General features: G+C 58.2%; 2 protein-coding genes across 2 annotated transcripts in view; one reads left to right on the forward strand and one right to left on the reverse strand.

Annotated features, from left to right (window-relative positions):
• Window positions 1–4,628: 4,628 nt before the first annotated feature.
• Window positions 4,629–14,268, forward strand: part of PHB1 (prohibitin 1) — a 165,977-nt gene continuing 156,337 nt past the window's right edge. Inside the window, exon 1 of the mRNA XM_075994485.1 lies at window positions 4,629–4,638. The gene's annotated coding sequence lies outside the window, so the exon portion shown is untranslated. The remainder of the gene's footprint in view (window positions 4,639–14,268) is intronic.
• On the reverse strand, window positions 8,572–13,131 carry NXPH3 (neurexophilin 3). The gene is made up of 2 exons (XM_012789710.3): window positions 12,699–13,131; window positions 8,572–10,374 (listed from the first exon to the last, which is right to left on the reverse strand). The coding sequence occupies exons 1-2, from the start codon at window positions 12,750–12,752 to the stop codon at window positions 9,670–9,672; spliced, it is 759 nt and encodes a 252-aa protein (XP_012645164.1). The 5' UTR covers window positions 12,753–13,131; the 3' UTR covers window positions 8,572–9,669.

Genomic DNA, 14,268 nt, shown 5'->3' on the forward strand with positions numbered 1-14,268 from the left:
GTGTCTGTAGTCCCAGCTACCTGGGAGGCTGAGGCAGAAGGATCCCTTGAGCCCAGGAGTTTGAGGTTACAGTGAGCTAGGCTGACGCCACGGCACTCTAGCCAGGGCAACAAAGCCAGACTGTGTCTTAATAATAATAATAATAATAAAATAGGTACATCTTATAAATTTCTTGTGGGGAATTAGAATATATATGTTACATCTTTAACATGGGGCCTAGCATTGAACAATGGCCCCAGAAAGTAAACTGCTACTAATTTATAGTTAAATTATTGTTTTTCTAAACTAAGCCATATATGGCTTTTTGAGTCCATTTCCTTTTAGGATTTCTTGGATTGGAATATAAATCTGTGATGTGACACTGAAATGGGCACCTTTGGGAGTGTGGGAGTCTTCTGAATCAGGACCCACTCTGGAAAAAGCATCCTGAGTAGACTGGCTAGCCTGGCATCCTGCAGGCCCAGGTGTCTCCCCTGTTGTAATACGTGGAGGAGAAAAGTCCACAGGGGGCCCAAGAAGGAGTCAGCCTACACCAAATCTTTTGGTCACCTGGCAATTGCTCTTTCATTCTTTCTTTATGATCTGCGCTGTCATCATTGTTATAATCTCCCAAAGTTAGGAGATCAGGCATTCTAGAAAGGAAGGTAAGAGGCAGGTCAGAAGCACTTTGGCTTATAGGTGTAAAAATGAGGGTTGGGGCCAGACACATTGACCTGAGCCTGTAGTCCCAGCTACTGGGAAGGCCAAAGTGGGAGGATGGCTTGAGCCCAGGAGTTCAAGACCAGCCTGGACAACATGGTGAACTCTGTTCTAAATTTAGAACTCTGTTCTAAAGAAAAATAATTTTTTTTTAAAGTGTTTGGGAGAAGAAGTCACTTGGGCCCCAGGAGCCCTGTTTCTTGAGCTGTTGCTGCCTTCTGAGTGGCCAGAGAATGCTGGATGCCTCCCTGCTAACCCAAGCCCACCTTCTCTACACCATCTTCCTCCCTTTGCTTCTCTTTCCTTTCCTTTCCCCTGTGCTTCCCTCCTGGAACACGGAAGCTTCCATTTATTTCTCCCATTTTCCTACATATTTCTCTCCCCATCTCCAGTCCTGCTCACCAGAGTGACATCTTGAGCCTGATCTTGCTGAATTTAAGAAAAAAACAAAACCTGCCTAGAACTCACCCTCCAGTTATTTCTTTTTTTTTTTTTTTCCGCCCTCCAGTTCTGATCTCTGCTGAGATGTGGCAGATGGCAGAGCCTGACTGAGCGGCAGCAGGCCCCTCCCCTCCCAGGCCTGGGAGCTGCCCAGACTGGTAAATGGGGCATTTATGTACCTTTCCACACTCTTGTATACCCCTTCTACCCCGTTTACCCAAACCACAATCGTTCCCTTCTACTGCTAGTGCAGCCTGGCAGAGCTTAGCTGCCTCTTCACCTGCGTCTCTTCTCTTTCTCCCTGTCCCCAGGAAAGACTCCTGCAAAAGAAATTGAGTCCAGTCCAACTGTGAGTCAAACAAGATTTACTGACCAGGCCCTGTGTGTACCCCATGCACTTGGCCCGTCTCACGGTGTGGGAGAAACGGGTCACACAAAGCCCTGTCTCAGGGAATTCACCATGTGGCAGAACAGACACGGTCCTCATCATCGTGGGTACAGTCCAAGCTAGGGACATATTTCACACACCCATTCGCAGGGGGTACGAGCAAGGGACCATGCGGCCTCTTAGCTGATGAGAAACTGATCCACCATGTGGAGGTGATGAGGATGGGTGAGGAGGGAGGGAGGGAGCTGGGTTTGAGCAGTGCAGGGTTGGTGGGGGGGCAGTGGGGCCAGGACCCGGGACTCCAGGAATGTATGGCAGAAGGGTGCCCTTGGCCTGGAGAGTCCACTTGGCAGACTGCTTTGTGGGTGTTGAACTGTGAGCTTCTAAATAAAGACCCTTTGGCCACCCGTGTTCTCTGAGCCTTCTGTTATATTTGCGGGTGCAGGGCCAGAGGGGAGTACACTGATGAAACCACTCGATGCACCAGAAGGGGCCTAGAGTGCCTGCACAAGTGGGATTCCGGGCCCAGGGAGCAGTAGGAATGCAACCAAGTGCCCCATTCTTGGCCACAATCAAGGAAAACAAAAGCGGATTCCTTTTTGTAAGTGTATCTTTTGTACACATTATAGACTGCTGACCTTCCCTAGGGATTTTCTTCCTGTACGTTCTTCCTGCAGCAGGGAATGGTAGAGCCCATGGCCACTCTCCCTGCTCCACCCAGGCTTGGCAAGAGCAGGGCGGGCCACACCGTGGGCTGCAGTCCCAACAGTTCGTCCTGAGCACCGCCCCTGTGCCAAACACGGTCCTCCTGCTTCAGATGCTCCAATGCACAACAGCCCCCTGACGGGGGCATCCCCACTTTCTGGGTGGGGAAATTGAAACGAAAAGATGTTCAGTAACCTGCCCGAGGTCTGCAGTTAGGAAGTGGCAGAGCAAAGATTTGAATGCAGGGAACCAGGCTCCAGAATTCGTGGCCTCAACCACTGCACTACACAGCCCGCCCTGAAGAAAGAAACCAGCCCTCCCTCCTGCCCCTGCATGCCCCAGCGGGTGGGCTGGGTGGCCGTGATCTGACACTGACGTGGTGCTCACCGTTGTCTGGGCCAGTTTGTCCCTCACAGCAATCCTGTGAGCAGGTGGGGGAAGAATTGCCATCCAAGGCCCAGAGAGGCAAGGCGGCTAGATTAAGATCGCACGGCAAGTCAGATCAGACCAGCTCTCTGCAGACACATGGGAGCTGGGCATGGCCTTGCCTTCACCCCAACGAGAGGCAGCGCAGGCTCTCAGGATCCAGAGGCCATTCTCTCCGGAGCCGTGAAGGGGCTCCGGGGAGAGGAAGCTTGGTATCTGGTAATCGTGGTAAGAGGAGGACTGGGCTGCGACTGAGGAATGCAGGGCGAGAATGCAGTGCCTGCCCCGCACTGTGCCCCAGGAGCTAACCTGGGTCTCTGAAGACCTTTCGAGAGGAGACAAAATACAGCAGCAGGGACAGGTGGGAGGAGGGGTGCACCAGCACTGACAGGCCGCCGTCCTCCCGCCTTCACCCTTCCTGCCCCACCCGCTCTTCCAGCCAGGAGGACCCGGGAATGTTGGAGTGCAAACCACGGCAGCTTGTCTTCCTGTTGCCACTTCCTCTCCCACGCTGGTGGAGAGCAGGCTGTGATCACGCCTCAGCGCGGCGTCCAGCGAGGCGCGGCAGGGCCGACCTCCCATGTGCACTTGGATGTGCCAGGACACCTGCGCCCAGGTGGCTTATTAGTGACACCTCAGAGGACCTCAGAGGAAGTGCCATCCTGCTTAGGGAGGCTCGAGACAGGTACACGGGGGCACACAGCCCCGGCCCTCAAGGAGTCTCCATTCTGGGGGAGACAGCTCCTGTTCCCAGGCTCCAGAGGGGACACCCACATTTCCCACTCTGGGCCCCCAGGTTGGCAGGCACACAGCTCCAAGGCACTGCCGTCCACAGATGGGGGCAGGCTCTTTAGAGGCTGTGGGCATTAGGGGACAACAGAGGAGGCAAGATGGCATGGGGAGTTGACGCAGGATTCTGGAAAAGCGAGGAAGTGGGTGGGAAGGGTGGGAGAACAAAAGTTAGGTATTGGGAACGCTTCTTCAGTAACGTAAAATACAGAAGGAGAAGCTTTGAGGTGTGGAATGGCAGGGCCTAGTGGGTCCAGCTCTTTCCCTTGAGTTTCTCCTTCCTCTGGGGACTTATTTCAATGCCAGCCACTGATATCACACCTACTTCCATAAAGCATTTCCCGTCCTTTAAGGCCATGGCACAAATGCGAATCAAAACCTCTTCACCTGGATCTCCTGGCCCAGTGGAGCCCAGCTTGAACTTTCAGAGGCTTTATTAAACAATATGTATCCAATGAATAAGTACTAAGGGAGAACAGAAGGCGTGCTACCCAGCTCACAAGTCTGGGTGTCTTGAGTCTGCAAGGCTTGGCAGGCTGTGGCCCAGCCTGGGCTCCCACCTCCACAGGGAGAAGCCAGCTGAGGCCCAGCACCATGGCGGGGAGGGGCGGGGGTGTCCTTACTAGTCCCCAAGAAACCACAGGGGCACAGCTTTCCTTTGGCAGATGCAGCGGTACTCTTGTTTCTTAAGCCAGGCCATTCGGGGGATGTCAGAACCATGCCTGCTCTTCCGCAGGGGGCCCTGGGCAGGGGCAGGGTCTCGAGAGGGCCCAGGCCTGCCCCTAACGGGCTGTGCGGGTCTCAGTGTAAGCACAAAACCAACACGGACGGCTTCAGGCCCAGGGCCTGGTACTCTGCTCCCAAGGCCCTGGCTTGCCCCCCTCCCCTGCTTGGCTGAACCCCATAGACCAAGCCAGAAGCCGGGCCACGCTGTCTATTCCATGATGCTTGTGCCCATCAGGTAGGAGAAATGCCTCCAATCCCGGGTTCGCTGAGTGCTGAAAGGGCAGCCACTACTCTACCCTGTCAACAGCGTCCCTCCCGTCACACGCCCCTTTTGCGCTGGCCTTCCAAAGCTGTGTTGTTGCAGGTAATTAAAGGGTTTTAATTAAATTAGGATCCCATCTGGCTATGATCCGTCGGGCCCTTAACGAGGATTGTGTGTCACCAACATCAGAATGTACATGGGGACTAGACATGTGGGGGGTGAATTTGAGGCCGGGAGGCCTTTCAGACAGGGGTAGAGAATCTGTCCGAGGCCCCCAGGGGCTGCTCCGTGCAGTGCAGCAGCAGCTCATTCCACCTCCAGAGTGAGGCTGTGGGCCTGGACGCCAGGGAGGAGGAGGAGGACTAGACCTTTCCCAGGCTCACTCTTGTCTATGAGTCTGTGAAACCTCTCTGCTGTGTTGCAAGATGCGTGAGCATTGTCTCAGTGCTACCGTCGAGGAAGCTGAAGCCCACAGGAGTGAAGTGATCAAACATATTCATTGAATCAGGAGGATCTAGAATTAACTGCATGAACTGGGGACCCAAAGAACAGTGGCTTAAATAAGGAAGATATTTTGTTTTTCTCATTAAATCTGCAGGTAGATAGCCTAGGGATGCTATGGTATTGCTACTCTGCAAAGACCAAGACTTCTTCCAGCTCACTGCTCTGCCACTTCTAGGGTATGCCTCTTATCCCCATTGCTGGAGCTAGAGGTCCAGCAATCACATTCATATTCCAGGCAGCAGGATGAAGGGTGGAACAAAGAAGGGGTGGGGTATATGTATCAACTGTCTTAAGATTTCTGAAAGTTGCCATATAATCTGTTGGTTTAAATGTCACTGACCAGATCTTAGTCATAGGACCATATCTAAGTGCAAGGGAGGCAGAGAAATGTAGTATTTATTTCAGGCAACCATATGTTCAGCTAAAAACTGAGGATCTCGTTACTAGGGGAAAAGGGGAAATGGTATTACGGGGCAATAGTGGTCTCTGCCACATGCATCATGTGGCGGAAGAAGGACGGGAACCGGGTCTACCTCCAGCCTGGGGCCCTGCCACCTATCCACACCAGGAGAAAGGCAGAAGTCAATGTAAATTCATCTCCAAAGACAAAGGAAGAGGTAACATTTTGGTGGCAACCCATTTCATTTTTTCAACAATGCACCAAGGTAGGTAGAGACCTAGTTTTTTACATGAGGCTCTGGGAGATTATGTCATTTGTCCAAAGCCACCCGTCTAATAAATTACAGGCCCAGGATGAGGACCCACATACATCTTCCTGCAACACCCATGTTGCCAGTTCATTGGCAGCCTCTGTGGTTCAGGAGGAGCCAGCTTTCCCTTGGGACCACCTAGCCAGGTGGCACTGTGATGAGGAGCTGGGAGGCCTTGAACTAGACATCCTTCACTTGATTCATTATCAGGCCAGCCTTGGAGCTTGGCAGGCCAGCAGGAAACAGGATCCCTGTGGAACCAGAAGCCAGCCCCCAAGTGCTGAGTGCCAGGTCTCCTCTGGCATTTGTGCCTTGCTGATGTCAGCTGCCACTCCAGGACTTTGACATAATCAGCAGGTGTGGCCCCCACCCCAACTTGCCTCTGCCTGGTGGGGACAGTGGTGCCTCTCCTCAGCTGTCCTCCAGCCCCCGGTTCTCCTGGCAAGACCACAGGACTCAGAGTCTTCGGAAGTAACATTTCTCTCTCCCACTCCCAGCCATGACATCGGATCACTTCCCAACACAGAGCAGCCACTTCATCGTGTCTCCCACAGCCCACTGCCCACTCCATGAGCCAGGTCGCTGGTCACCCCCTGCCTTCAGCTGCCTCCAGCCCCACAAACAACCCCCCAGCTTCCCTACCCACCCACCCACCTGGGCGTCTCCGAGCAATGGCCTCACTCCCGAGTCTGCCACACGCAAGGTCACTGGCATTGCTGCCAAGGATGGGGAAGGGGGTGACTCAGTTCCCGCTTGCTCATCCCAGGGAAGGAGAATGGTGGGGGCGGGGACCTCGACTCCTGTTCAATTCTGCCTTCAGCTTCCCCGAAAGGCTGAGTCAGCATTGCTGCCAGCTGCCCTAACCTGTGTCCCTCCCAGTAATGCCACAGACTGTGAGGAAGGTTGACTCCATCAGAGACGGGAACACTGAGGCCCAGACAGCACCTTCCTGCAAAGCTGAAGGGCAGAGCAGCCTCCAGGTGTCACCCCTTCTCTGTCCTCAGAGAGCCCCCAGCCTAGCAGGCTTGTCCCCGAGGCTCCACTCTGAGGGAAGGGACAAGGCCCCTGCCCAGGGGGCAGCCCCCGGCTGGGCTGAGTGGATGGGGGAGCAGGACTGCGGGGCCACTAAACGGCCTGAGGAGATTTCTGGCTGCCCTGAAGGGTGGTAGAGGGGGGCAGGGGACAGGAGGTTGCAGTGTAGACCTGGACCTCCCTGGGGTGTGGGGGTGCTCCTTCCTAAGGAGTCTGCTCTCCTGTGAGTGTTTGCATGGTGGTGAGAGTGGGCTGTCAGAGCACCTGGTGGTGACTGGGGGTCCATCTCCACAAGGGACACCTGGACACACTGCCAAGGGGGCAGAGGTGGGTGTCTTCCTAGCCAGAGGAAGTTGGACGGACCCCTTACCCTTGGCACAGGAAGGATCTGGCAAGGATAGCAGGGACCAGAGGCTATTCCTAAGAATTAATTTTTGGGAAGAAATGTGCTAGCAAAAGCGGAGCTGAGGAGAGCAGTCAGGGCACTGCGGAAGGCGGAGAGGAGGGGGGAGCCGGCAGAGTGTGCGTGAGGGCGAGATGAAGTTATTAAAATGAACCCACCCCCTGTGCAGGCAGAGCCGTGTGCCAGGCGGGCCGGGCCCTCCAGCTGTCGGCAGCATCTGGCTCTCCACAGGAGGACCGGAGCAGGAGGGGGCAGGTCAGAGTGCCCCCAGGCCCTGCTGAGAGTTCAGCCAGGCCAGGTAGGAGAGGGCGCCCAGGGCCACCAGCCCCATTGTTCCCTCCTCCCTCGCTGCAGCGCCCGCTGCGTTCTGGGCGCGTTCGGTGGGCATCCACAGGTGGAGGACACTCCGGAGTCCAGCAGCTTCAGGCCTCCCATGGCAGGGCGCATGTCTCTAGGCCTCCTTGGACTCAAGTGCCTGTCCCCAGTGTGCAGGGGTCGGTGTGTCCCCAGCCTGTGCCCAGGGCAGCTGCTCCGGGAAACGCGGTGCAGGGAAAGGAGCTGGGAGGGGAGCGTGAGCTCGAGTCACTCGCACTTCGTACAAAGTGGGGCTGTAACAAGGTGGCTTCTAAGCTTAGCTGTGCACTGCACTGTGTGGGGACTGTCCCTGCTGCGCGCTGGTGGGAAGGGGTGAAAGGCGAGGAGTGGCAAGACCATCTTCCCCTCACGCCAGGACTCTCCTCACTGTCCAAGAGAGCAGACCTAGAACGAGCGGCCTCCGGAGTGGGCACTGTGGCCTTGGCAGTGGGGGCTTCCACCTTCCCTTCGCTGAAGCCCAAAGGACCCAGCTAACTCCCAGACCAAGTGGCCAGGCAGCCGTCCCTCTGAGGCGGTCCTCCGCCTGGGGGCAGGGAAGGGCTGCCCCACTCTACCCCAGCCTGTGCTTTCCTCAGCTTGTTTGCAGACTGAAAACCCAGCACCCGGATTCTCCAAAAAGACCCTCCCCGGGAGGAGGAGATGGGGTGGACAGCTGGGAGAGAGCATTGGAGGCGTCTCCTCCTCCTACGGAGCTGGAGCCGGAGCCGGAGCCGGAAGGGAACTTAGAGGTCGTGTGAGTGGTCCCCAAAGTGTGTCCCTGCACAGCAGCAGCACAGATGTGGGCGCTCACTGGAACTGCAAAATCTCAGGCCCCCACCCAGACCTACGGAACCAGCGACTCTGAGGCAGCACGCAGAAATCCGTCTCAACAACCTGTCTAGGCGGTTCAGATGCTCACTCACCTTTGAGAACCACCAGGCTGGGCAAGGCCCGCGTGTCACAGAGGAAGCAAAGGAAAGAAAGCTAGAGAGGAGGATGCACATGGCCAAGGCCACATGGGAGACCCCACTGGGCACCAAGGGACACCCTCATCTGGCCTGTCCCACCCACTGGCTCCTCCCTGAGCTGCTCTTGCAGATGCGCCCCCCCACCCCACACCAAGCACTCGGGCCTCCCGTGCTGGTCAGAGCGCCTGGACACAGGGCTGCAGAGGGATGTGCCAAGGCCTTCACTGAGCCTTGGCTCGCCCCAAGGGGCACCGGAGTCCTGCTGCTCTGGGCCCCAGCAAATGTCCTATGGCCATCTGAGGAATGCTGGCTGGACCGAGAGGTGCCGTGGCCCTTTCCCTGGACAAGTCGGAATCCGGTGCCAGGGGCAAGCTTTATTTCCTGCTCCAAGAACAAGATTCTGCACACAGAAGTCGGCAATCGGGTGATTTCACAAGACTTCCCGCCCCTCCCCCCACCCACAGACAGACACACGGAACAGACCCGCACACTGTCGAGCCCTGGCCCCTGCTGCTGGCCCTGCCCTCTCCAGGAGAGCCCCAGGCTCCCAGATGAGGCTGACTGTTGAGGGGCCACTCTCTGGGACAAAGAAGCTTACAGAGGAGCCAGCAGGGGGCTGGGGTGGAAGAGGGACACATGACACACGGAGGGGCTTCCACCTATGGCCTTAATGCTGAGGACCCCCTCATCTTCCTCAGCGTAAGGATGGGCGGAGCATCAGCAAGGGGTGGGTGCAGTGGGGCGTGCTGCCAGGAGAGGGGATTTGGTAAGGGGTGGTCTAGCTGGAGACACGTGGTCTATTTGCCAAGACATCAAAGATCCCCAAGGGTCACCACTCATGCTATGCTCAGTGCAGGACAAAGGGCCCCAGGGCCACCAGGAAGCCCTGTCTCAGCCAGCCATCCCAAGGTGACAGGGTGTCCACACTGATGAACCCCCCCCCCCACTGTCCTCTCTCAGGATGGCAGGAGCCAAGGGTGTAGGCTCCTCCCCTGACTTGATCTGGGCCACACAGGTCTGCCTGCCCTGGGAGGCTGCACAGCCCTCTGCTCCTCCAGTGCACCTGTGTCCTGTCGCTCCACAGCCTCAGGTTGGGGCCAGCACTTGGGACCCCCTTCCCTGCCACTTAAGACTTGGTCCTGGCCCCACTTGGCATCTCCTCCTCTCCACCCCCCTCCCCGCTTAGTGTCCAGACAGATGGCCTCCTGCATGGGCAGGCCTGTTCTTCCAGCCCTGGCCTGGCCTCCGTGGCCTGCCCAGGGTCACCCAGAAGGGTAGTAGGGGGTATCGCTATGGTAGTTGTAATCTGGGCACACCTTCTGGACCAGCCGATAGTCTGTGCTGTAGAAGGCGATGTAGACACAGACGACTTTGAAGGGCTGGGAGCAGCTCCAGGTGGCTGAGCTCTGAGCGTGGTCTCGGGAGCAGATCTTGGCTGGGTCGTGGGTGCAGAGCGAGGTCCGGCGGCCCCGTTCTACCTTCTCCCACTCCATCCGGCAGTTGAAGATTTTGGAGGCCTTGGCTTCGATGAAAATCTGCTGTTCCTGGTGGAACTCTACAGCTTTACTGGGGGGCACGAGGCTGATGGAGATGTTGCCCTGGCCTGTGGCATTGTGTCGGAAGTGGACCCTGAAGGTCCCGTTGCCATGGTCCACAATCTTCCCTGTGACAAGCAGGTTCAGGGCCACCGTCTTGATGTTGGAGTAGAAGTCGCCCCAGCCAAAGATTTTCTTCACCTTGGCCGAGGGTGAGGGGCTGTGGTTTGGGCGGTTGGGGGGCTGCCCAAGGACCCCCCAAGCCTCCCCAGGTGGAGCCAACAGCCCTAGGAGAGTGGAATTGGCCATGGGGCGGGACTTAGGTGAGATGTGGCCCCGCTTCCGAGGCACTCTGGGCCGGGGCTGGCCCTCATGGTCATCATGCTCTGGGTCCTCTGAGCCGGGGGGACCATCATCCTGGCCACAGATGACCTGCAGAAGGCGTTGGGAAGAGAGTGAGGGCCCTGTCCCCAGAGAACCCAGAAGCTCTGGCCCCTGCCCACCGCCACCAGCATCATCTCTGTCCCTGTCCCTTCCACTCTGACTTGGGGCAGAGAGACACCTGAATGTTGTCCACTTATGCTGGTGGTCATGTGCACACTCTAGCTTGTGTCACGGTCCCATCTCATGTTCTGACACTCGGGTCAGCCGTGTGTCCTCTCCTCACTGTCTTGTCTCTGGCCATTATTCAAAGTCTGAAGGATAGTGAAGAATTCTCTCCAGTGGACTGTGGCACCAGGGACAATGCCCCTTACCCTATGGTGTCCCCAATCTGATGGGGTAAGCCCAGCTCCTGATTTTGTGAGAGCCCCCATCTGGTGGCAGAAGCACCACCTCTGGGCCGACAGAGCCCCTTTCTGATAGGGGAGGCAGAGTCCTGGCTCTGTGAAACAGGGAGACATAATCTCCGCCCTCAAAGAACCCTGGGTCAGATAGGGGAGCTTGGTTCCTAGCCTGGGAGAGTCTTCAGTTTGACAGGAGAGGCCAGCCTCTGCCTTTGGGGACTTCCTAGTGTATTGGGTAATACACCATCCCTATCCTAGGATCATTTCTACCCTCAAATGCAAAGAGAACCAACAGACAATGGAATAAGAAAACAGAACCCAGTGAAAATCTCAAGTGCAGACTCGGTTTAGGTTTTGCAGGAGGACTAGAGAAGACCTGGAATGAATGCCACACCCGGGATGGCCAAGGCTATGGAAAACCCAACACTTCTCTGGGGAACACTGATGATGACATGCCAAGACATTACTTGCATTAGGAGGTGGGAATTATTATTCTCATTTCACAGATAAGGACACAAAGGCTCAGAGGTTACAAGGCTACAAGGCTAAGGTCATATAGGGTCAGCCCTCCCATTACACCCCACACTCCGAACCTCACAGACCAGATGTGCATTTTTAAAGGGTTTTATCCAGGCCCTGTCCCCACTGGGAATCTGCCAAGGCTTGTCCTGCCCCTGCTGGATCAGCTATGGCGACAGGCCACACCTGAGGGAGGCTTGCCGGAGGTGCTGGGCGCAGAGGGACGGCTCTGGGGATCATCTGTGGGGCATCGGGGAGTTTACACGGCTTCTGGGGGCAGAGACTGGGCCTGTGTGTGCTCAGCTTTTGGAAGAGAGTTCGCCAGCTCATCTGGGCAGCATCTGGATTTGGTAGTGACCCTGGGTTGGGGAGGGGAGGGCTCCAAGGGGTTTGGGATCTTCATGTCCCCTATTCTTGGCGGTGCCTGCAACTGTGCTGTGGCCAAGCCCATCTCTGCCCCACAGTCAAGGCTGGCCTGCCTGGCCCCAGGGGTGGGTAGAGGGACAGCCAGGAGGGGAGGCTCCTGGGGGCTGGGTTCAGGGCTGCAGACCTGTGTGCACTTGGCGCTGGGGGTCACAGCTGAGTGACAGGATAGAGAACGGGCCACAGGTGTGGCCTCGAGAAGGGAAGGGCTCTTCCAGCAGGGGAATAAGGGTGGCGGCAGGGGGCTGTGGATGTGAGGGAGGGCAGATCCAGATATGGGCTTCTCCACGGCAGGATTGGGCAAGGGCGGGAGGCGCTCGGTTGGAGAGAGTCGAGCCCTGGGCCGGGGTCGGGGATGGGGTCCGCCGGCGTCCGGGGCCTCCGGGAAGCCCTGAGCGGCGCACGGGGAGCGGGCTCTGGGCGCTCCGCTCAGCTGCTGCGAGCGCCCGGGGCGGGAGCCGCCTGCCCAGGTCCTGTGGGGCTCGGGCTGCGCGCAGCCGGGAGAGGAGAGGAAAACAACAGGCGGGAGGGAGGGAGCGGGAGGCAGCGGGAAGGAGGGACGCGGGGGCCGCCCCCCGCCTGGACCGGCTCTGCGTGCTGGGGACCCAGAGCCCCGGGCTCTCTGGGTCCAGGAGGTCAAGGGAAAAGCCCACGCCCCCTGACCTGGCAGGTCACCAGCTCCACAACCCACTCCCCATCCCCACCCCCTCCCGCGGTCCCGGGACGCCGGGGAAGGGGTCGGGTAACCCTTGGCGACCCAGCTCCAGGCCTTTTCCCTAGTGCTTGTCTCACCTCCCGCCACCAGCCGCGGAGTGCGTGGGCCAACCCGGCACCCTCTCCCCGCCCCTATTAACCCTTTCTGTCCGGCCTCCGGCCTCGGACCCGCCCTCTCCCCCAGCCTCCAGTCTTCCCCGCCATCCCTGGGATGTCGGGGGAAGGGAGAAAGTTTCAGGGCTCGGAAGCTTCCCGCGCTCTCCCCGGATCCTGCGGGCCCCCGCCCCTCTGCGCAGCTCCCCGCGGACCGCTCACCAGATAGAGGCTGCCCTGTACCAGGAACACGAAGCAGCAGCGAGTCAGTTGCATCTTCCTCCTCTGCTCACGTCCCCTTTTCGCGCCTCTTTCCCTTTTGGGGTCCCAGGCCCCTTCCTCTCCTTCCTGCTCCTTCAGGCGCGCCGTCCCATGCTCCAGTCCTCGGCGGCTCGCGGCCCTCCCTCAGCCAGTGGTCCAGGACCGACCCCGCCCCCTTCGGTCCAGCTGTGCAGCCGCCGGCCCCCTCCCCAGGTCCAGCTGCGCGCGGCGCGGCCCCGGCTAGAGGTCCCAGATGTGCGCCCCAAGCGCCTCGAAGGGGCCCAGCTGCGCCGTAGCTCCGCTGCTCCAGTTACGCGCTCGGCGCCTCCTTGGTTCCAGCGGCGCCGCTCTCTTCCAGATGTGCTGGGGACCTGCGCGCGCGCCCGACCTTGGTGCTAATTCCCCAGACCAGACTGCCCCTCCCGCCCCTTCGCGGCGCGCCCCCTGGCGGACGCCCCGGGCCACGCCGAGCCCGGCCGCCCGCTCCCCGCGCTGCACCCCGCCAGACTGGAGCGCTCCTGGCGCCCAGGCGGCTCCTGCTTCCTTGTCCCTCCCACCGGCGGCGGCGGCGGCGGCGGCAGCAGGTACAGTGAGCCCAGTCGGTACCTCCGGAGTTAACTCCTCCCCTGCCGGCCCGCAGCCCGGGGACCTTGGACGCTGGCTCTCGGGCGAACGAGGTAGAAGAGTGACTCCAGAGAGGAAGGCACAGGGTGATGGCCAGGGGATAGGGACCCTACCCTTCCCACCCCTGTGGCACGGTGCCTGTTCCCACGTAGCGGGCGAGAATCTACTGCCCTCCCCCAGCCTCAGGAGTCCTGGAGATCATTTTTTCCAAACTCATTCCAAGGGCCAAAAAAGGACATATCCCTTATTATAACCTATCCCCACGGTTGCGACTCCACTGTCTCTCTGCAAGACTTGTTTCTGTGCTGAGGGAAGTTCTTCTAGGTGTCTAGCCTGAACTCCTTTTGTTATCGTGTCCATTCCCCTCTTCTACCTTCCTCAGAGGGGCTAGTTAATCCCTGGATCTTCTCAGTCCAGTAACTGTGACAGGAATGTTTGGCTGGGGCCCTGGACTGAGAAGGCTGCTATGGCCAGGCTGGATTCTGGGGCTAGGGGCTCAGCTAAGCCCCTGAGAAATTGGGGAGTGAGGTGGGCAAGGTCTCCCTGGAGGCCATCCCTTCATTCTTCACTACTACCCTCCCTGCGACACAGAGGGTCACCAGGCTGAGAGGGGCTCCTGTTCCAGTGTGGTCCCTGGTTATCTCTGGTCTCTGCAAGGAAACTCCAGGGCAAGGAGGAAGAACTAGACCCTGATCTGGGATTCCCAAAGATGGGGTCCCATCCTCCATCACCCCCACTCTGTGCCTCCAGGTCTCCTTCCTGGAATTCCAGGGCCCTTTTAGTCTTTAGAAAAATAAAAGGTCAAGTCCTAGCACCCCTTGGAGGCTGTGAAGGTGAGAAGGTACCCCAGTGTTTGGAGTTGCCCCAGCCCAGGCTGGGCCCATGGAGCACAGTGGGTGGGCACTCT

The sequence above is a fragment of the Microcebus murinus genome, chromosome 18, assembly GCF_040939455.1.
Source record: "Microcebus murinus isolate Inina chromosome 18, M.murinus_Inina_mat1.0, whole genome shotgun sequence".
Classification (NCBI taxonomy): domain Eukaryota; kingdom Metazoa; phylum Chordata; class Mammalia; order Primates; family Cheirogaleidae; genus Microcebus; species Microcebus murinus.

What these genes read in the sequence shown, in the direction of transcription:
- NXPH3 (XM_012789710.3), bottom strand. Translation starts at nt 12,752, where the DNA reads ATGCAACTGACTCGCTGCTGCTTCGTGTTCCTGGTACAGGGCAGCCTC. An exon ending in TACAGGGCAGCCTCTATCTG is followed by an intron (nt 10,375 to 12,698) that starts GTGAGCGGTCCG and finishes CGCCTTCTGCAG; the next exon opens with GTCATCTGTGGCCAGGATGA.